Here is a 23,439-nt window from a genome sequence, read left to right as displayed (position 1 = left end):
AAGACCTAAGCTTGTAATAAGGCCAACACACACACAGCAGTGCTTACTCTTTAGCCAGAGCTGCCCACTCTTTCCGTTCTCCTCTTACCTTTGTATCCCTTTGCAAATACTTGGCTGATTCCTTTTTGAATAATCTGTTCAATCTTGTGTGAAAACATGTTGTCTTAAAGAGGAAGTCTACTGACTTTTCTCAGTTTCCTGTTTATAATCCACAATTTATTGCCCTTTTGTTACCAATGGAAACTATCTTTTCTTATTCTCAAAGTTGGTCATTTAGAAATTTATATTAACACCTTCACTTATTTCTTTTAAAGTTCAAGGTTTATTCATTAGTGTCACAGGTGACTTACATTAACATTGTAATGAAATTAATGTAATTTTATTAGAGGGTGCGTAGGGTGACACGTGATATGATCATTATTCTCCCCATATTTTGTATAAATTTAAAATCCTCCTTTTTATATAGTTACTGTTTCCAATGCATAAAGGTGAAGTGCTGCTGTAGCTCAGTAATAGCACTCTCTCCTCTGCGTCAGACAATCATAGAATCAAACCCCAATTCCGAAAGAGTGGCAACCCAGGATGATACTCCAGTACAGCACTGAGGGAGTGCTGCATTGTTGGAGATGCTATCTTCTGGATGAGACATTGACCCCAGGCTGCATTCTCCCCCTTTGGTTGGATAGAATATAAGATCATACTATGCTGAAGAGCACGTGAGTCCTCCCTGATGCTCTGGTCAGTTTTTATCCCTCAAACAGCAACACTAAATTATCTAGCCTTTTGCATTGCTGCTTTTGGAATCTTGCCATGTGCATATTGACTGCTACACTTTTTATATTACAACAGTGACTACACTTAAAGTGCTTAATTGATTGTGAAGAGCTTTGGAATGTCCTGCTGTTGTAAATGATGCTATACAAATGCAATTTTGTTTGCTGCTTGAAGTTCTGAAGTTCACCATTTTCTGAGACACCTCAGATTATAGGTACATCTTGAGTGAGCATGGTGGCACAGTGGTTAGCACGGCTGCCTCACAGCTCAAGAACTGGGTTCAATTCCAGCCTTGGGTGACTGTGTTGTTTGCGTGGGTTTCCTCTTGTTTTCTCCCACACTCCAAAGATGTGCAGTTGAGGTGGATTGGCCATGCTAAATTGACCCTCAAGTGTCCCAAGATGTGTAGATTGGGGGATTGGCAATGGTAAATGTGTGGGGCACAGGGCTAGACAAGTAAGAAGTCTCACAGCACCAGGTTAAAGTCCAACAGGTTTATTTGGTAGCAGACTTTAGTGTGTTTGTCCCAGTCCAAAGCCGGCCACTCCATATCATGTACAGGGATAGGCAGAGGACCTGGGTAAGATGCTTTGTCAGAGAGTTGATGCAGACTCAATGGGCCAAAAGGCCTCTACTACACTATCAGTGGGCCATAAATTGTTGGTTGTTGCTTATATCAGCATGGATCCTTGTCTTTGTCCAATGTGACAAAATGGTATAATGTTGTAAGTTCACGTGTAAATGAACTATTCTCTCTGCTTGCGTTCTGATCTCGGGTATGCATTTCTGCCATTAACCTACTTTGAGCAATAGGTGATTTGGCTGTTCCTTTATCAACAGCTCTTTGTAGAACGTATCATGTGAAAAGTTAGATAAAATTGGCCATGCGTGGTTTACCTGCCACACAGCGCGTGCTCTCTCATAATGTGCAAAGGGGTTGGAGAGGAATTTCCTTGAATATAATTTTGGAATTTTTTTCCCTGGATTTTTTGTCTTTTGACTCTCCCAGGAGACTGCACGACTGGGGAGAGAAGAATTATTCACCCATGTTGATTCAGCTATCACGATGTGGGACAGGCTTGATGTACCTAGAGTTTTTTTTTCCTGCCTGTCAATTTCATATGGTTCTTGTATCCATTGCATTGATGCTGCATATTGGATCAATTGTATACCAAACACTGCAATTTTAATGACTGCTTTGCTATTTTAATAACACATTAATCCATGTGTTGAAGTATGAAAATTGTCAAATCAATTGACTGGTGTTATTTATTTTGATGTATATCACACCTGCTATTCACCCAGGGCAAAGTGTTGTCAGTGGCTCAGTTGGAAGCATTCTGCTGTGTAAGAAGTTGCATCTGCAAGTTCCACTTCAGAGATTGGAGCATGATCCAGGCTGACATTCTACTGTGGAGGGAGTGCTACAATGTTGGAGTTACTGTCCTTGTGATACATTTTAATGCAGACAGGGCCTTAGTTATTCAGATGAATGTTTAAAAGATCCCACGTTAGTATATTGAAGACCAGTTCTTCCTGGTGTCCTGACCAACATTTATTTCTCAAATCATAGAAACAGATTATCTGATCATCATCATGTTGTTTGTGGAGCCATGTTACAAGCAAATTTGCTGCTACTTCCTACATTACAACAGTAATTCAAAATTAAGAAGACATTTCTTTGGAACTGAAAGGTGGAAGAGAGCATATGAACCAGGAGTAGGCCATCTGACTCCTCAAGCCTGCTCCACCATTCAATAAGATCATGGCTGATCTTTTTGTGCACTTAGCTCCACTTAACTGCCTGTTCACCATAACCCTTTAATTCCTTTACTGTTCAAAAATTTATCTACCCTTGCCTTATAAACATTCAGTGAGGTAGCCTCACTACTTCACTGGGCCAGATGTTGCAGATTCACAACCCTTTGGGTGAAGAAGTTCCTCCTCAACCCAGTCCTAAATTTGTTTCCCCTTATTTTGAGGCCATGCCGTCTAGTTCTAGTTTCACCTGTCAGTGGAAACACCTTCCCTGCTTCTATCTTATCTATTCCTTCATAATCTTATATGTTTCTATAGGATCTCCCCTAATTCTCCTGAATTCCAATAAATATAGCCCCAGTCTACTCAGTCTCTCATAAGACAACCCTCTCAACTCTGGAATCAGCCTAGTGAATCTCCTCTGCACCTCCTCCAGTGAGTATATCCTTTCTCCAGTAAGGAGACCAAAACTGTACACAATGCTCTAGATATGGCCTCACCAGCACCACATACACCAACATAACCTCACTGTTTTTAAAACTCCATCCCTCTAGCAATGAAGGACAAAATTCCATTTGCCTACTTAATTCCCAGATGCACCTGGAAACCAACTTTTTGTGATTCATGCACAAGGACACCCAGGTCCCTCTGACAGCAGCAAGTTGCAATTTTCTACCATTTAAATAATGGTCCATTTTGTTGCTGTTATTACCAAAATGGATGACCTCACATTTATCAATATTGTACTCCATCTGCCTGACCCTTGCCCACTTGCTTAGACTATCTGTATCCCTTTGCAGACTTCCAGCGTCCTCTGCACACTTTGTTCTGCCACTCATCTTAGTGTCATCTGAGTTTTGATACACTACCGCTGGTCCCCGACTCCAAATAATCAATGTAAATTGTAAACAATTGTGGTCCCAACACTGATCCCTGAAGCACACCACTCGTCATTGATCACCAACCAGAAAAACACCCATTCACCCCCATTCTTTGCTTTCTGTTAGTTAACCAATCCTCTATCCGTGTTAATACATTAGACGTAACGCCATGCACCTTTTATCTTGTGCAGCAGCCTTTGGTGTAGCACCTTGTCAAGTGCCTTATGGAAATCCAGATACACCACACCCACGGGTTCCCCATTGTCCATTGTGCATGTAATGTTCTCAAAGAATTCCATCAAATTAGTTAAACATGACCTATCCTATATGAACACGCGCTCCGTCTTCCCAATGGGACCATTTATATTCCGATGTCTTGCTATTTCTTTCTTGATAGATTCGAGCATTTTCTCTACTACAGAAGTTAAGTTGGCCGGCCTATAACTATAGGCTAGCCTCTTTCTGTCTACCTTTTTTTTTTAAAACAGTGCTGTTGCTTTTGCTGTTTTTTCAATCTGTGGCAACCATCCCAGATCCAGCAAATTTTGGTAAATTATCCCAAGTGCATTTGTTATTTCCCCTGCCATCTCTTTTTAGTACCCTGGGATGCATTCCATCAGGACCAGGAGACCCGATTTAGCTTGCCCAACACTACCTCTTTCATGATAATAGTTTCTAGGTTCTCACCTGCCATAGCCGCCTTGTTGTCAATTTTTCACACGTTATTTGTGTCTTCCACTGTGAAGACCGACTCAGTACCTGTTCAATGCCTTAGCCATTTCCTCATTTTCAGTTATTATATCCCCCTTCTCATCCACTAATGAACCAATGTTTACTTCAGCCACTCTTTTTCGTTTTATGTTTTTTGTTGAAACTTTTGCTATCTAATTTTATATTCTGAGCCCTGCTCCTATTTCTTATGTTCTTATAATCCATCTTACTTTGTAGCTTTTATTCGTGGCTTTCTGTTGACCTTTCAAGATTTCCTAATCCTCTAGTTTCCCACTAATCTTTGCCATTTTCTATGCATTTCCTTTTCAATTTGATACCCTCCTTTTATTTTCTTAGATATCTATGGCTGATTTATCTCTTTCTATAGTCCTTCCTTATCACTGGTATATGCTTTTGCTGAGTATTTTGAAAAATCACTTTGAAAGTCCTCCACTGTAACTCAATTGTCCCACCATAAAATTTTTGTTCCCAGCCTACTTTAGCCAACTTCTCCCTCGCTCCATTGTAGTCGCCTTTGTTTAAGTACAAAGCACTAGTATTGGATTTTTAACCTTCTCACACTCCATCTGTATTTCAAATTCAATCATGTTGTGATCGCTTTTTCCGAGAGATCCCCAAGGGCAAGATCATTAATTATTTCTGTCTCATTACACAACCAGATCTGGGATGGCTTGCTCCCTCGTAGGTTCCATTACACACTGATCAAGGAAGCTATCGCATATACATTCCATGAACTACTCCTCAAGGCTGCTATGACCAACCTAGTTTGACCAATTGATGTGTAGATTAAAATTTCCCCATAATAATTGCAGTACCAATTATGTGCATCAGTTTTTGTTTATTTCTTCCCCCACTGTGATATTATTTGGTGGCCTGTAGACTACACCTATCAGTGACTTTTTCTCCATTATTTCCAATTTTCACCCAAATGGATTCAACCTTTTTCCATAGAACCTGTATCACCTTTCATTACTGCCCTGATGTCATCCTTTAGATATCAGGGCTACACCACCTCCCTTACCTTCCTGCCTGTCTCTCTGAATAGTCTGATACCCTGAATATTTAACTCAGTCATGACCATCCTGCAACCGTGTCTCTGTAATGGCCACCAAATCTTACTCATTTGCAATGAATAGTGCCATCGACTCACTTACCTTGTTTTGAATGCTATGAGCATTCAGATAAAGTGCCCTTATGCTCGTTTTTGTACCATCTTTTTGAATTCTAATACTTCCATTAATAACATCTCCTCCTGAGTTCTCCTTCCTTTTAACTTTATTCCTGATTTTTGATGTAATTGGAACCTTCTCCCCACATTGTCCTTGCTCCCTCCTTTGACTCCTTACATCCCCTGGCGTATTAGTTTAAATGATATGGAGATGCCGGCATTTGACTAGGGTAAGCATAGTAAGAAGTCCCACAACACCAGGTTAAAGTCCAAGAGGTTTATTTGGCAGCACAAGCTTTTGGAACCTCAACCTCCTTCAAGTGAAGAAGGAACTGGAGGCTCCAGAAGCTAATGCTGCCAAATAGACTTGTTGGATTTTAATCTGGTGTTGAGAGACTTCTTACTGATATTTAGTTTAAACCCTCCAACTGCTCTATTAAACACTCCCCCTAGGACATCAGTCCTGTCCTGCCCAGGTGTAACCCATCCAATTTGTGCAGGTCCCACCTCCTCCAGAACTGGTCCCAATGTCCCAGAAATCTGAAATCCTCCCCCGACACCATCTTCAGCCGTGTATTTATCCGATTTATATCCTGTCATTTCTATTCTGACTAGCATATGGCATCAGTAGTAATTCTGAGATTGTTACCTTTTTGAGGTCCAATTTTCTTAACTTTTGTCCTAGTTCCCTGAATTCTGCTTTTAGGACTGCCATCCCTTTTTAAACCTAATACTATTTGTACCAATGTGTACTATGACCACTGGCCTCCCCCTTCAGAATGTCCTGCAGTTGCTCTGAGACATCCTTGACCCTAGCGCTAGGGAGGCAACATACCATCCTGGAGTCTTGTTTGTGGCCACAAAAACACTTGTCTATTCCCCTTGCAATTGAATCCCCTATAACTATTGCACTAGCACACTTTTTGCCTCTCCGCTCAGCAGCAGAACTAACCGCGGTGCAACGAGTTTAGCAGCTGCTGCTGCTTTCCTGCAAAGATGCACAATAGTATCCAAAGTGGTATATCTGTTTTGTAAGGGAATGACACAGGAGATTCTTGCACTACCTGCCTATCTCTCTCTGTCCTGAGCCTGCGCTGTGACCATCTCTCTATACGTGCGATCCACAATACTCTCTGACTTGCGGGTGGTCCAGTGTCTCCAGCTGCTGCTCCACTCTGAAACTCAAGCCTCCAGGAGCTGTAGCTGGAGACACTTCCAGTCCCCTGGGTCAGCATGTGTGCAGGAACTATCCCCAGCCTGCCACAGGGAGAAAAAAGAGTAAATCTCAGCTTGGAGCGCTCCAGTCATGTCTTATCCCTTTTAAATAAACTTTTGAAAAATGTTTTGTTTCAGATTATATCCAATTCTCTATGGCCCTCCCTCCCTGCACCCCATTACTATCAAATAAAACCTGACTCTTTATCTCCATGGATGCTGCCAGACCTGGTGACTTTTTCAGAGCTTTATTTTTAAAAAGGTACTTTTGTTTGGTGTAAAACATTTTGGGATGTCTTGAGTTTACTAAAGGTGCTATACAAATGCAAATTTGTTCTTTCCTTGAAGATCTGATGCATTGTCAGAAAATAACTTTGTTCTTTGTCAACAAGTGATACAGGGCCCACTCCCTCATGGGAGCTCACATCCAACAGCAATTGCTGTCAGTATCAAAGCATGCAGAATGGATCATAGCTTCCATTTAATGTAAGGACATGGTAAAGGTAAAATACTTTGTGGTAATTGTATTAGTCAAGAAACTATTTTCGGATCCAGTTACAAACTGACCTCTAGTCTGCACTTGTCCTTTAATTGTTCCTTTATCATTAACCTACAGTACTTTAGTTTCTGGAGCTTACTTGATGTTTTTGTTTTTTTAGAAGAAAGTTTTAAGTATAATGGGCCCAGTATGGTTTATCTGTTGCAATTGGATGTCCATCACAATCTCTCGTTGGTCCAATGTAACATCATTCTACCTGCTACTATTATAGTGACTGCATTGATGCTTCCTGTTATATGGACAATTCTATGTATTCAAGAGTCAAGGCTGCAGATTGGCATTTGACTTTCACCTAAGTCTGAATATTGAGTTAAATCTGCAGAAATTTGAGCCAAGAATTCAGAGACTGATGCACCTCTGCCATGCTGAGTGTATGTACATTTGGAGGTGCCATCCTTCATATGAGAGCTGAAGTCAAGAGCATTTCTGTTTTGGGGAGAGATCTCATGGCACTCTTTTGAAGGAAGAATGGGTGTTCTCCAGGGTGTGCTGCTCAAGGTTGCTACTCTCTTTCATTGCACCAATATTGGGCAGTAAAGTAAATTAAAATCCACCTGTTTGTGCCCCAACAGTGAAATGAAGCAACCATTGTGTACAATGGACAAAGGATTATTTTGTGCTCCTTTTGGATATACTGCTAAAAAATGAATATGGCCAATACCGTTAGGTGTGACGAGTGCTGCCGGCCAGTGTAGATCACAGTGGCACAGTGGTTAGCACAGCACTAGGGACCCAAGTTCCATTCCTGGCTTGGGTCACATGCCTTTGTGGAATCTTCACATTCACTCTGTGTCTGTGAAGGTTTTCTCCCAGTGCTCCAATTTCCTTCCATGGTCTGAAAGACATGTTTGTTAGGTGCATTGGCCATGCTAAATTCTCCATCTGTGTACCCAAACAGGTGCCAGAATGTGGTGACTTGACAATTTTCCCAGTAACTTCATCAGTGTTAATATAAGCCTACTTGTGACTATTAAATGAACTTTAACTTGTGTCACAAGAATGCTGCCAGGCTTTTACAGAACACTAAAATGATTTCCTCCATATCTTGTGCTCTCTAAAGGAAAAGAGGCTGTTGCACAAACAACAGTTTGCTGGAAGACAATTTGTTTATAAGCTAAACAGAGTAAAATGTCCTAAAGCACTTTGCAGGAAGACCATCGAAGAACTTTTGATGCCATATCAAGATTTTAGGACCGGTCAAAGAGAAAGTTCTGCTGGAACATCTTAAGAGACTAAAAGGGGCAGAGGGATTTCACGTAGCAAATTCCAGAAATGGGTTTTGGGTAGCTGAAGGCACAGCGGCTGCCAGTGGAGGGATGCAGAATCCAGAATTGGAGGAGGGAGGAGGACTGGAGGAGATCATAGAGATACAGAGAGGCTAAGTCATAGAAGGATTTGGAAATCAGGTTGAGAATTTTAAACTGGAGCTGTTTCTAGATGGGATACCAATGAGCATGGGTAATGAGTGAATGAGACTTGGTGAGAGATCAGATACAGGCAGCAGAAGACGTTCTAATCTTGTGTCCATTACAAACTGTTCTGATTTCTAGGCAAGGAGCCAATTGTGTGGATGTTGGTTGGAAGGTTTGACTGGTACATGCTTTTGTTTTGGCAGCAATAGAAAATTGTATCCAGTGTTTTCATTACATAGTCACTGACATCTTAACCCCTTAATTATTTGCAATTTACAGGAGACTTTGGACCATTAATGAAAAGATATCCAGATGTTAGCACTTTGGCAAGCAGCTCTGAGATGCAGTAAAGCCTTACCAAGTGCCAGCTGCTGCTTACTGCTGCTTTGATCTGTGTCTGGTTTGCTTTGCCAAAGTTAGCCTAAATGATGTGACTGTGGTAACGGATGGCTTGCAAATGATCATGACATGGTTGTGTTGTGCTTTTTGTCTTACTAGAAGTGGCTCAGTAGGTCGTAAGCTTGCCATAGTCAGATTGTCATGGATTCAAGCCCCACTATAGGAACTTGAGTACTAAAGCTGGGCTGTATTATGATGATGATTATTATTATTATGATGTTTCAAAACAGGGGGTTTGAGTTTGAGCCATGGGGTTATGCTGCAACTGTACAGGACCTTGGTGAGACCACATTTGGAATATTGTGTGCAGTTCTGGTCACCTCACTATAAGAAGGATGTGTGGAAGCATTAGAGAAAGTGCAAAGGAAACTTACCAGGATGCTGCCTGGTTTGGAGGGTAGATCTTATGAGGAAAGGTTGAGGGAGCTAGGGCTTTTCTCTTTAGAGTGGAGGAGGATGAGAGGCGACTTAATAGAGGTTTATAAGATGATGAGAGGGATTGATAGTCCCTGCACGTCCACTCTATTTCCTCGGGTGGATGTAGCTGTTACTAGGGGGCATAACTGTAAAGTTCATGGTGGGAGACATAGGAGGGATGTCTGAGGTAGCTTCTTTACTCAGTGGTTGGGGTGTGGAATGCACTGCCTGCTGTGATAATGGAATCAGACACCTTAGGAACTTTCAAGCTGTTATTGGGTAGGCACATGGAGCACACCAGAATGATAGGGAGTGGGATAGCTTGATCTTGGGTTTGGACAAAGCTTGGCACAACGTTGAGGGCTGAAGGGCCTGTACTGTTCTATAAAATTTTAGTCCAGTACTGCACTGGAGAGGGTAATGTCTTTTGAATTAGATGCTAACTTGAGGCCATTTGTCTGCTCCCTCAGGTGATGCAAAAGAACCCACAGCATTATTTCAAAGTTTTCCTGATGGCCTACCCAATATTTATCCATTGAACCACACCACTAAAACAGATTATCTGCTTATTAATCACGTCAATATTTGTGGGATTTTACAGCAAGCAGTTTACACACAGTATTTCCTATATTAAAACATGAGTTGCTGGCGTTGGACTTGGGTAGACACAGTAAGTAGTCTCAACACCAGCTAAAGTCCAAACAGGTTTATTTGATAGCACGAGCTTTTGGAGTGCTGTTCCTTCATCAGGCACAAATTGTACAAATTCACCAGCAAAGCTGTAACTGTGTTAGGTGTTGGATGCTGTTGGCTCCATTAGAGGAGTAAAAGTAAACACTCTTGAATAATTCGAGGAGCTTGTTGGTGTTGGGTCTGGGGAAAAGAAATGATGGAAATGTGTGAGAAGGGTGGGGCTAGATGTCACCTCATACCTACGTATCTAAAAGTATTCTAATTTGATTCTGTTCTGTTCTTAGGACTATCTTGACTGTATCAATGACCAATCAAGACTCCCACTGGGGATAGAAGAACGCTTGGCTCTGTTTGGAAACATTAGAGACATTTTTCGTTTCAACAGGTAGGTTCTAATCTGATAAACCTAGCAAGGCTCCTGCAGGTGAACTCAAATCTGGTCTAAACACACACACTGGTAATCAGTTGACTCTAATTTAAATTTTCCTGCCCTAAATGGGATTTTTTTTTTAACGTATTGGATCATCAATTCTTCATGATTTGGGACTTTCTCCTGTACATCGCTGTGCCATTGGTGATCATGCCTTAAAGTTCAATGTCTGAATCTCTTAAGATTCCTTTCCAGACCCCCTCAGCCCCTCTCCATCTATCTCTCTCTCTCTCTCTCTCTCTCTCTCTCTCTCTCTCTCTTCCCCCCCCCCCCCCCCCCCCTCCTCCTACAAGACCCTCCTTTTAAACCGATCTCTCTTACCATGTATTTAATCATTTTACCTTGCAGAGTTTGGTGTTGAATTTTGCTTTATAATACTCCTGTTAAGAACTGTGGGTTGTTTTATTGTATTAAAGATGCTATATAAATGAAAGTAATACTTCCCCCACCTCTGTTCAGTGTAGGAAGGAAAACATGGTCAACAGGAAGGACGATCAGGAGTCTTGTCAAGATTAAGATAGTGATAATTATTGAATTTAACAGTGTAGGAAGGGGCTGCGTGCCCTGTCCAGCTTAGGCTTTCTGTGACTATGTTTTTCATTTTCCAACATCTGTTCTAATTTTTCATTTTCACATTAAGATTCTTTTGAGAAACTACTGTAGATTCTGTTTCCACCACTGTTAGTGTTCCCGCTCATTAAAATCATCCACAATGTCATTCAGGCATTGTGACCATGCTGACTCTTTGAAAGAGCTATTCAATCAATCCCACTCCCTGCTACTTCCCTATAACCCCGCAAAAAATATTTCCTTAAGTATATTCAAGTTTCTGTTAATTCTGTCCAGTAGATAAAACTGTCAATTTATTGAACTTGTCATGTTGGCTGCTGCCAAATTATGATGATACAAATAAAACAATCATAATTCCTCATTTTTAGACAACTGTAAAATTAAAAATGAAGTAAGATGCAGAGGACTTGGATTTATATTGCTTTCCATGACTTTTAGGCTTTCTGTGCAACCAACTAAAGTACTTTTACTGTGTAGTCACTCGTAATTTGGGAAACGTGGAAGCCAATTTGGCCACAGCAATGTGTTAACTACACAATCTATTAGTGATGTTGACTGAGGGTAAATATCGGCTAGGGCAAGGGTCTACAAACTATGGTCCGTAGGCCGCATCCAGATCGGAGTTTGGAGACCACTGGGCTAGGGCAATGGAATGATGTGGAGATGCTGGGTTGGACTGGGGTAAACACAGTAAGAAGTCTCTCAACACCAGGTTAAAGTCCAACAGGTTTATTTGATAGTAAACACCACAAGCTTTCCTTTGTCAGGTGAGTGGAGAGTTCTGATCAGAAACAGGACACATTAAGGCACACACAGTTTACAGAATACTAATTAGAATGTGAGTCTTTACAGCTAATCTGCTATTCAAGTCTTAAAGGTGCCGACAATGTGAGTGGCGATAGCATTAAGCATAGGTTAAAGATATGTGTATTGTCTCCAGACAGGACAGTAGGTGACATGTTGCAAGTTCAGGCAAGTCATGGGGGTTACAGATAGAGTGACATGAACCATGAATGGAGTCATGGAACCACTGGCATCCACCTGCCTGAGAAATGGGAACATTGGTTTAAAATCTCATCTAAAACATGCCACCTCAGAATGTGCAGCACGTATCAGCCTGGATAATATACTGATGCTTACAAGGCAAAAGTGTAACCACCCAGGCAAAGCTGCTTGTTTAAAGTATTTTGTGTACTTGAACATCTCAAGTTACATGAGCAAAGAAATAAAACAAAAAGCATTAAATAACAGACTGAGCGGCACCTAATACTGCCTGTATCACACAAACTTATCACAATTCAGAGCGCAAATTGGAAAACAAGTACACTTACAGCTGTATTATTACAATCGCTGCATACTGCTCTCTTTTTGTCTGTTTACTGTTACGCTCCCAACAACTTTTCTAGAAGCTTGATTAAAAGGTGTGTGTAACAGTGATGAGACATCAGCCAGGAATTCTGGCTCCCAGACTGATGGAGACGCCGTGATAGAGGAGAAATAGCTTTCAAAAATGTAGATAGGCTATTTGGGTTCATACTGTACTCCACTTGGCAGGATGTGATTTGTGCTTTTCCCCTGGGATCTGTACTGGGGCCACAGGATCTCCGTCTGTTTTTATTTATGAATGACTTGTGAAGGAACAGAGAACTGTATAACACAAGTTTACATGCATCACCTGTATTAAATTAATATCATAGACATAGGAAGCTGCAAATAGACATTAATAGATTGAGTAAAAAGGCAACTCTGGAAGCATGAGGTCATCTGCTTTAGGGATAAAACAGAACCTAACATGGATAGATCAGTTTATTTTTATAAACTGAAAAGTTAGTAAGTATGGATGAGCAGGGGAAATTTGGGGTCGGTGTTCAGAAATCGCTTAACTGGTGGATGGTTACAAAAATAATTGGCATTTATTTCAAGAGAGCACAGAGTTAGCTATATAAAGCTTTGGTCAGACACCACCTGCCTTAGGTTTATCTGTTGCGTTTAACTGTGGTTGGTAAGAAACTCACAGTTCCTGTGCATTGCACCTCCAGGATATATTGACTTTGTAAAGGGTGCAGTTATATTCATTATACTCAAGGCAATAATTTATAATTCTAGAAGATTAAAGGGTGTTTTAATGGAGGTGTTTAGGGTGATTAAAGGATTTGGTAGGTTAGAGGGAGACTATTTCTCAACTTGGGAACTGTAGAAAAAGGAGGTATATCTTAAAATGAGAGCTAGGTTATTTGAGAGTCTTCAGGAAGCACTTCTTCATGCAAGGTTGTTTAAAATATGGAAACCGCCACCCGCCCCAGCCAAGTAATGGATGCTGGGTCAGTTGAAAATTTCAAAACTGATCTGGGTGGATGGGCTGAATGGCCTCCTGTGCTGTAAATTACTGTCTTTATAGTACAGCAAAATTATCATGTGTTCTGCCCAAAGGCAAGTCCATGTCTGTTAATGTTTCATCCTCAGCTGTTTTCTTGGCAGTCTTCTTCAGTCATTGCCTTCCACGTTCAGGCAGGCAAGAAGGCAGATCCCATGTCTATCTCTGCTCAGACAGGAATTTTAACTTGTGCTGTCAGTCTTTTTCTGAGCTACATGCTAGCCATCTAGCAGGCTCAAGGAACCAAACAGCCTACTGCTCCTAATTCATGTTTGTATCTAGCCAACTGAATTAACCGCCACCCAGAGCAAAACACAAATAAGTGAGAATAAGAGGGATGAGTGAGGAGAAAATGTGATCTTTCAACATTGGTAATGGATGGCATACTTAACAGAATATCTATCCCTCTGCCAACATCCCTGACACAGATGTGGTATTGGGCAGATCGTGTGTGTGTGTGTGTGTGTGTGTGTGAGAGAGAGTGAGTTGCTTGCCATGTTTCCTAAATTACAGCAATCGACTGCACTTCCAAATCACTTCATTGATCGTGATGCACAGTGGGAAGTCCTGAGGTTGTAAAGCTGGACTCTCTAGCATCTCGCTCAACATTCCGAGTCCCGGACTACCAGTCAGCAGATCTTTGTGCGGTTCGATTCTGTGTAAAACATAATTTTCTTTGCTTACAGTGGACTGCTGCAAGATCTGGAGAGCTGTGACAGTGATCCTGTCGCAATTGCAGAATGTTTTGTAGCAAAGGTAAGCAGTTTCTTCCTTTTCAGTGCAAGACAGGAACAATTGCCAGTTTAAAATACATGATGCATAGGTATAAGATTGATGTACAGATGATTTACTTATATTTCCACCATATGTTTTAGTCAGTGCATGAAACGGTATGCTGGTTGTCTTGGGGTCTAAACCAGAATCTGTATTAACATGTTAAAATTCTCGTCCGAGAAGCGCTGGTTCCTTTCTATTTCCCCCAAAACAGCTAGATTAGGGTCAGCGTGAGACTTGAAAACTTTAAACATCTCAAACATTCCTCCAACCTGTCCACATCCAATTTAAAAGTCAGGCAATCAATCAATCAATCAATCCTGGGAGCTAGGTTTGTGATCTAAAAATTTTCAATGAGGCTGGCTACCTTAGGTTTATTGTGTTTAACTGTGGTTGGTAAGAAACTCTCAGTTCTGGAGGCTAGAAGACTTTAGATCAAAAGCCAAGTGCCTTAAATGGCACTACTTGTGAACCAAGAAGAGTGGGATTGTTTCTTCAAGTATGTCCCCACCCTACAATTTTTCCCTCAAAGACCCATTTCATGGGGGTCAGATTCCCACACCCTTCCAATTGCAACAGCAACCTATTCCTTGCCTCACTGGAAGCCCAGCATGTCAGTCAGCCCTTTGAATCTGAATCTGCTGCACCAATCAGTAATATGTACCTCAAATTTAATTTGAGGTACATGTTACTTTTAATCTGCTGCACCATTCAATCAGATTAAAAGTAATATGTACCTCAAATTTAATTACTTGGTATCACTTCATATCTCTCGATACCTTGGGAGATTGAGATATTCTTCTTTTAACTGTTTCGAATTGATTGAACTATCCACAAGTCCAGATTTCCACTACCTTCTGTGTGATGAACAGCTTCTGTCTCCTCTGAAAAGCCTAGCTCTAATTTTATTGTCATGTCTCCTAGCTCCCCCATCAGAGGAAACAGTTTTTTTTCTCTCTGTCAACAACCTTAGCTCTTCTTAAATGCCTTCAATTAGTTCAATCCTTAACTAGAACCAATTTTCTAGAGAACACCATTTCATCAATGCAACCTGTCCTTGTATAGCTTCAGGATTGCTCAGCCGCTGAAGAGTTGAGTGATTATCCTGGGTATGCCATAATCCTTACTGCCACATTTGCTGTGTTTTTACACCTGTAGCCATGGATCTGCTAACACTGATTTAATCAACATGATGAATTTGTTTGGATTTCTTGTGTCTGATTTGTTTTCTTCATTGTGCAGAGTGAAGAGTTTCACATCTACACACAGTACTGCACGAACTATCCCAGGTAAGCTAGTGAAGATATATGAGGTCTAGTCCAAGACATACTGAATCTTAAGTGTTAATATATTGTGCAGATCTTGATCTCCTTCATCTTGAGAGTGACATAGAGCAATTTTCACCCAACCTCCCTGCCAGGGAGTTGACTAGATCAGGTGAAATACTGGTATTATACCTCTTTGTTTATAAATAGAGAGTAATAGTGTGTTAATTGCAAAAGTAGATTTCCTGCTCCAATCACCTAGATTTCCCAACTAGCATGAAATTGACTCAAGTGTCAGGCAGCCATTTAGTATAGAAGATGCATATTTGAACCCAGTTCAAATTTGGGTATCCTGCTGTTTCAAGGAAATAATGAAACATCTGATTTCTTTCAACTGTTCATTCTTAGGTACCATCTTGGTGATGTTACCTTTCCTTTTCTGTTGATCCCCCCACCCCAATAGAATTATGGAGCTAAACCTTATCAGCTGAGTGGAAGTTGAGTCTGCAAAAAGTTTGATTTTTGGGGTTCAATTGCCTATTATCAACTTGTATGTCAAACAACCCTGTCCATCATTTATTCTTTTAGAAAATTATTTTCCATGCAACATTGAGCTTGTTGAATGACTGATGTAAAACAACATTTAGTGCAATGTACTAAGATATTTAAATGTGTCCTCTGGGGCCAAAGTTTTATTTCACTTTATTTTTTGTCAAGTATTGTGTGTCATCTATGAAATCCTGTACTCTGTCTAATATACTGCACTGTTGAGATCCAGTCATGCTGCAATGGATCCGCAGCTGCTGAGTATAAGGAATCTACTGAGCTCACTGCAGCTGCTGAGTAACAGTAAAAGCTGCTTGTAGTTGTTGAGGTGACCAATGATGCAAGAGATTTGAACATCAGTCAGGAAGAATTAAACTTCTAGGATTATCTGAACAGGAAATGGTTGTGAACATATTTTTAAGACAGAAAAGACAAAGACTAAAATGACAGTAAAGATGCATTCCAGCAATTGTTTTGTACCAGAGCCAGTGAAGGCCACTAATCTTTGTGGGTCAATTGCAGATCTGTGGCCATGTTAACAGAATGTATGAGAAACAAAGTGCTTGCCAAATTCTTCAGAGAGCGACAAGAGACCTTGAAACACTCGCTACCTCTGGGATCCTACCTTCTCAAACCAGTACAACGCATCCTAAAATACCATCTCCTCTTGCACGTAAGTGGTTATCAATGATTTTCTACAGTTTCGCTTTGACTTTTTTTTTGCTGTCAATCGTCTGTATCCAAAAAGTATCTTGTAAGTAACCAAAATCACTCATTGTAAGGCTTTCCCTGGGTAAGCTGCAATGTTGAGTGGATCCAGCAATGTTAGTGATGCAAAAGACCTACTGAGCTTAATATAGCTGTTGCAAGGGTCCAACAATATCAGTGGTGAAAAGGAATCACCTAGTTCAGTCCAGCTTAATGTTACAGTATTGACCTTCAGTATCCTTAGATTTGCAGGAGAATCTCATTGGTGCTCGTTTGCTGTAGATTTCAAGGTGCTTGTCTGTGTATGAATCTTTTGGGCACGTCTAAGCTTTTACACGCACAACTTTCAAAGAGGTTTTACAACCCTCGAAATGAAGGGATGGATTAAGGGGGTTAGAAGCTTAGTGAATTTGGGTTTTAAAAAAAAATACCACAAGGTAGAAAACTCTGCTGTTGCCCAGCAAAATACACAGTGATGCACACCAAGAAAGAAGGAAAAGGAGTTCTAAGCTCTGAGAAATGCTGTAAAACTGCTGGCAATGGCGCTTGGGAAACTAGTGTTTGCTCTGCAGTTGAAGTGAGAGATTTTTGGGTGTCTCAGGGTGGTGGGGGGGGGGGGCAGAATTATCAGCTGGGGCAAAAGCATCTAGTGAATGCTCCATAAATCTGATGGAAGAAAGCTGTTTGCAACTTGGTCAGCACAAGGAAGAAGCCTTGGTGTTAAGGCAGTATAAATCTTGTTGCGATTTTAAAATCTCAGATACTTTCGACCAGTTTGTTTACTCCAATGTTTTACCCCAATGCTCTTATTTGCAAGATGGACAAACACAAGTAAAGGTTCAACAAGTTTATTAACAATAACACTACTAACCCTTTAAATTACCCACATAAAACAAGAGAGTACCCCAGAATCAGATATACCACCCACAAAGATGGTTTGGTTAAAACTGTAGGCTTGATTCTCTGAGTCCCTCTGGTCCATCGTCACAAAGGTGAGTCTCGATGGCAGCTTCTTCCTTCCTTCTCTGATCAGTCTTCCAAATGGTCAAGGGTCACCTCTTTCATCGAGTCTTCGCTGCTGGTGTCTGAAAATGTGTTCCTTTATCCCTTGCCTGCTTGCCTTTCCAGAAACTTCTCTGGCTTCCAGCCATTGAGGTCTCAGGAGGGGCTTCCAATACCCAGTGGGTTTCTTGATGTCTGCCTGACAGGGTCCGCCCCCCAGGTGTCCATCTCCATGCCATTGCTTACATGTAACCTGTTAGCAGACTAAGCCAACTGCAGAAACTTGTGGTGACAAAGTCTGGCCCGATCTGGGCTTGTAACAATAGGCTGGTGCATTTCAATGGGGTGCAATGATCTCCTGCTAAGTATCAGTAGGGTGCAAGGACCTTTGATGAATCAGGTTTGTGCATTGTACAGTTGGCCTGCCTGAGGTTTGATTTCTGTTTGATTTTTAATGTGCCCAAATGTTTAATTTAGGATATCCAATTTTATCAGCTTTTAAACTAGGCCCTGTTTATGTTACAATCTTCACTGGGGTTTGAATTTGTAAGGGTATTGCTGGGATAAAAGGAGTGGTGCGAGTGTGAATCATTTTCTTGCATTTGTATTGAGATTTTTCAAACCTCTTTTGTTTTGATCACTTTTTACCTTCCTCTTGGTTATTTTGTACAGGAAATAGTTAACCATCTGGAGAAGGACACGGAGTGTTATGATGTAGTTCAGGATGCCATTGACACAATGCAGAGGGTGGCTTGGCACATTAATGATATGAAGAGAAAGCATGAACATGCAGTAAGGCTGCAGGTAATAATTCTGATTTTTTTTTCAGTTGGCATTTGTTGTTCACAGAAAATGGTGAATGAACCTTTTTAAGTCTTTAGTGGTTTGATTCAGCTGAATGCTTTGCTAAGCCATTTCAGGGATAAGTTGGGATGTTTGTTTATACACAAATGTAATATCCTTTTTGTTAAGGTGTTTGTTAAGCCATCCTATCACCCTTGCCACAGTATCAGTATGACACATAAAGATGCAACAGGATTTTATGAACAGTTATTCCAATTAATAACAGATGAGCAAAGGCATCATGATTTTATAAAAAATAATCCCCAAAATACAACAGGCACATAGTTGTCCTCTGTCCTTTTAGTTTGGCTTTGACCCCATTTAAAGTCCTCCAGTCAGTTCTTGACACAACTACTCAGGAAGGATAAGCAGGCCTTTGAAGGGTTGCTGTACAGGTCCTGTTGAAGGATATTGGAATGCTGTGTCTGTGTGGTGAAGACTGAGTCAATAGAGTCTTTCGAAAGTTGATTGGAACATTGTTTGAAAATAATCTCAGGGCTATGGGGGAAAGATGGAGGAATAACCTAGATAATTGCTCCTTTAGAGAGCCAACACAGATATGATGGGCTGAATGGCAACCTTCTATGCTTTGCAACTCTATCCTCATAGTAAAATCATAGACTAGGCTTGTATTCCTTTGTGTCTAGAAGATTAAGATCGAACTGAGGATTTTTAAGTTGATTCACGGAATTAATGGGGTTTGTAGGAACTATTTCTCCTGGAGGAATTTAAGAACAATTGCCAAAAACTTAAAATTAGATTTAGGCCCTTCAGAAGTCATGTTGGGATATAAATTTTCACAAAGGGTAGTAAAAATCTTGATTATTCTCCCTTAAATATATTGAAGCTTTCAAAACTGGGGTATTAAGGGATATTGAAACAAGGGGAGTAAAAGGAGCTTTCGTTACAGTTCAGCCCTGATCTAACTGGATGATGCAGGGTCAAAGGTTTCTATAGTTTGATAGTGTTAATTTATCTTCCTCGTTACTCCTGATGCTTGATCATCTATCTGTTTTTATTAAGGAAATACAGAGCCTGCTGACAAATTGGAAGGGGCCAGACCTGACCAGCTATGGAGAGCTGGTCTTGGAGGGAACATTTCGTATACAGCGAGCCAAAAATGAACGCACTTTGTTTCTTTTAGATAAACTTCTTCTCATCACTAAAAAAAGAGAAGAGACTTATACGTACAAAGCTCATATTTTGGTAAGAGTTGTATGTGTCTTGGGGTGTTTGTCACCCCTTCGTCTCCTTGCACGCAGCCCAGCATCACCCCGCTCCCCCCCCCCCCCCCCCGTTAGTCTGTTTACCTGAAAATTTTGGGGGTTTGTATTTGGAAGTACTCTGCTAAACCAAAAATGTTGTCTTGAAAGCCTCCTTATGCTTATTAGCACTATTTATTAGTGCTGCCTACAGTGTAAGTCAGAAAAGTCCATAATTTTCAATTCTTCTGTCCTGGCTGGTTTTCCATCTTCCTGTCATTTCAACGCATCCAAAACTCTCCCCACATCCTGCTATTGTATCACTTCTGTGCTTTACTGACTTGCATTGATTCCTGGTCCACCAACAATTCAAATTCTCTTTCTTGCATTCAAATCTTCCACGGTCTCACCATGTCCAGGATTTATAACCTCCTCTCTTAACCTTACCTCTAACCTCTTGATCTGTGCATTCCTTCAGTTTTGGCTTCATGCACAGCCCTTATGTCCCTTCTTCCCACGACTGTTGGCCATGTTTTCAGCTGTCTTGGCCTTGCGCTCTGGAATTACTTCCCTAAACTTCTCCACCCCTTTTTGTTAAGTAGCTTCTTAAAAACAAAGTGACCAAAAAGCTTCTTTTGGTCACTTCTCAAACAGTGACTGAACAACATAAGGTGACTGAGACCTTAGTTTGTGTTTTAGTGATGTACAAGTTACTGTAGTTTTATTCCTAGTCTTCTCATATGCCACAGTTTTATTGTGGATGAATGTAGCTTGTAACAATTTTATTTCTGTTGAACATATAATTTGGAATGATGCTCCAGTGCAGTACTGAGGATGTGCTGCACAGTCGTAGGTGCCCTCTTTTGGATGAGACATTTAAACCAAGGCCCTATCACATGGACATTAAAACTTCCATGGTGTTACTCAGAATAGCAGCAGAATTCTCTTGGTGTCTCTCAGTCAACATTCCTGATGTAGATTAACCAGTTGCTATCGCCAAGCTGTTTATTGTATCTTGCTGTTTGAAATCTAGCTGCCAAGCTTTGCTAAGAAGCAATAACTACACTTAACTAATTAACTTTTCAAAATCTTTGGGACATTTCAAGGGTATGAAAGGTGCTATATTAATGCGATTTATTTTCCTTCCAAGCATATGAAAATAAGTTGAAATCTAGAATTCTAACGTTTCCTCTGTTCTCCAGTGCTGTAACCTGATGCTTGTGGAGGTAATACCAAAGGAACCCCTGAGTTTCAGTGTCTTCCACTACAAGAATCCCAAAGTGCAACACACTGTACAGGTAGGATATCTAATCCAATTCTGTCAAGACTGTGTTTCAGATCTCTTTCTACAACTGGTACTGAATGGCTGGGCTTCCCAAATATAACTTTCAACCTTCTGCTAGATTTTATGAAAAGTATATCAATAAAAATTTAAATTGAAAATGATGCATCTTGGAAGCTGATTCTTTAGTATCTGTTTCTATATGTTAGTGCTCCAAGTTAAAACTTAACAGCCCAGTCATGTGAGCTTATTGGCACACCTAAGGAATGAGAATTGGAGCTAGGCCCAGAGCACTCCAACCTGTGCTTCAATCTTTGAGGTTAAAATCTGACACTCACTATCAACCTTTTGTAATTAAGGTTCTCCTAATTACACAGATCTAAGATGCATAGATTTAACTATCCAGGTGAATTATGTGATATCTGGAATGGGTTCCAGATAGGGATGGTGGAAAAGGAAACCCTGAGGAAGTTGTGAGAGACCAGACAAGTTCCAATAGCAAATTAGATTCATATTTGCACAGGAATAAGAAAAGGTGATTCAACTGCTCAAACCTGTTCCACCATTCAGAGAGAACAATGCTAAACTGTATCAAAAAATCCATCAGCTGCCTTTGATCCATATGCCTCAATGCTCCTTTTGAGCAAAAAAAATATGCTGTTCTCTGTCTTAGATTTCAGCTGATTTTGATTTTTTTTTTGGACACAAGTTCTCAGATTTCCACTCCTCCTGTTTGTGAAAAATGTGGTGGAAGATTGGGTCAAGATGGATGTATGAATCAAAATAGATAGACAAGCACGCTTGCCTTCCAGTGTTTTTATTCAGCATTGAGATATCATAGGTTCTCTTTATCCTTATTCTCAAACAGGCTAAGTCAATGCAAGACAAGAGGCTTTGGATCCTTCACCTGAAGAGGCTTATTCTTGAAAATCACCCGGCAAAGATCCCAGCCAAGGTGTGAAACAGGGTTACCAAGTTGGATTTTCAGATTCTTCTTGCACTAGTTTACTGTTGATTATTCTGTAATGACTCACGCTGGGAGTGTGGAGCTCCCGCTAGGAGTGTAATTGACCAAATGCTCCCAGAACACACTGGGCAATGCATCTCTTTATTTTTGAAGTGAAGTTACATTTGTGTTTCCATGCAAACTTATTTGAGCGCAAGTTTAAGACAAAAATTGTACCCTTGGTACATGAGATCTTTGATTGAGGTCTCACTGGTGGAATTGACAGAACCTCAACTCATTTAAATGAATTGCAGCAGTAGGAGGAAGACCTGGTGGGGCTTCATTTGACCACTGGCCCAAGTGGGGGTACAGATCATTCAAGCTGGTTTAACGACTAACAGTGATCCTGAGAATCTGGTTTAATGTAGTAAACATCCCTGAATGAACTCAATTGATGACTTGCCATTTTGTACGAGAGGTGAGGCTGTGTATGGCTAGTTTTGGGTGTAGGGAGTGCTTGAACTCAGAAACAACAGCATTAAAAAATTGTAGCAACTAATTTAAAGTAGTTATGGACATACCTCATTGTTTAACATTGTATAGTGAACAACTTTGTTTGATTTATTGGCCATAAATCATGCAGGAATTGTTAGCTGTGGCAAGCAGAGTGAAACTTCCTCAAATAGCCTATCTCATCCAATGTCTGATGTGACCATGACAGCAGATTTGGATTGCATCTGCACTACTAAGAACTGGGAGTTAAGCAAATCCACTTCAATCCAGTGGCTCAGTGGGTAGCACTGCTGCCTCCTGCCGGGATAGTTTCCTTGAACAGTTTGTGTTGGAGCCGACGAGGGAGCGAGCTATCTTAGATCTGGTGTTATGTAATGAGGCAGGTAGAATTAGGGACCTTGAGGTGAAGGATCCTCTTGGGGAGAGTGATCATTGTATGGTGGAGTTTCTGGTGCAGATGGAGGAAGAGAAAGTGGGTTCCCGGACACGCGTCCTTTGTTTGAACAGAGGGGAGTACAGTAGGATGAGAGAAGAATTGGCGAATGTGGACTGGGGGAGCGCGTTGGAAGGTAGGTCTGCTGAGGAGCAGTGGAGGATCTTTAAGGAGATCTTTCTTGGTGCTCAGCAGAAATTTATTCCAATGGTTAAAAAGGACCGCAGGAGGAGAGGTAATAAGCCGTGGATAACAAAGGAGGTGAAGGAAAGTGTTAAATTAAAAGCGGAGGCGTTTAGAGTAGCTAAGAGTAGTGGGCGAGAAGAGGATTGGGAGAGGTTTAAATGTCAACAAAGATTGACAAAGAAGTTGATAAAGAAGGGTAGGAGAAACTATGAAGCCGGGCTAGCGCTTAATATAAAAAAGGATAGCAAGAGTTTTTATAAATATATAAAAAGGAAGAGGCTGGCTAGGGTGAACGTTGGTCCCTTAGAGGATGAGAAGGGGGACTTAGTGGTAGGGGATGGGGATATGGCTGAGGTC

The 23,439-nt window shown here is 40.9% G+C and overlaps 1 protein-coding gene across 3 annotated transcripts in view; it reads left to right on the top strand.

The window, feature by feature from the left end:
• Positions 1–23,439, top strand: part of LOC145350803 (pleckstrin homology domain-containing family G member 1-like) — a 171,797-nt gene that overhangs the window by 124,429 nt on the left and 23,929 nt on the right. For all 3 annotated transcript variants that reach the window (XM_080200113.1, XM_080200112.1, XM_080200114.1), the window contains 8 exons: positions 10,293–10,393; positions 14,069–14,138; positions 15,399–15,445; positions 16,490–16,640; positions 18,350–18,481; positions 19,544–19,726; positions 20,925–21,020; positions 21,873–21,959. In XM_080200113.1, coding sequence (XP_080056239.1) covers positions 10,293–10,393; positions 14,069–14,138; positions 15,399–15,445; positions 16,490–16,640; positions 18,350–18,481; positions 19,544–19,726; positions 20,925–21,020; positions 21,873–21,959 — 867 coding nt within the window. The remainder of the gene's footprint in view (positions 1–10,292; positions 10,394–14,068; positions 14,139–15,398; positions 15,446–16,489; positions 16,641–18,349; positions 18,482–19,543; positions 19,727–20,924; positions 21,021–21,872; positions 21,960–23,439) is intronic.

Source organism: Carcharhinus amblyrhynchos, chromosome 12 (genome assembly GCF_965287045.1).
Source record: "Carcharhinus amblyrhynchos chromosome 12, sCarAmb.v2.hapA, whole genome shotgun sequence".
Lineage (NCBI taxonomy): Eukaryota > Metazoa > Chordata > Chondrichthyes > Carcharhiniformes > Carcharhinidae > Carcharhinus > Carcharhinus amblyrhynchos.
This window is presented reverse-complemented; position numbering and strand designations above follow the sequence as displayed.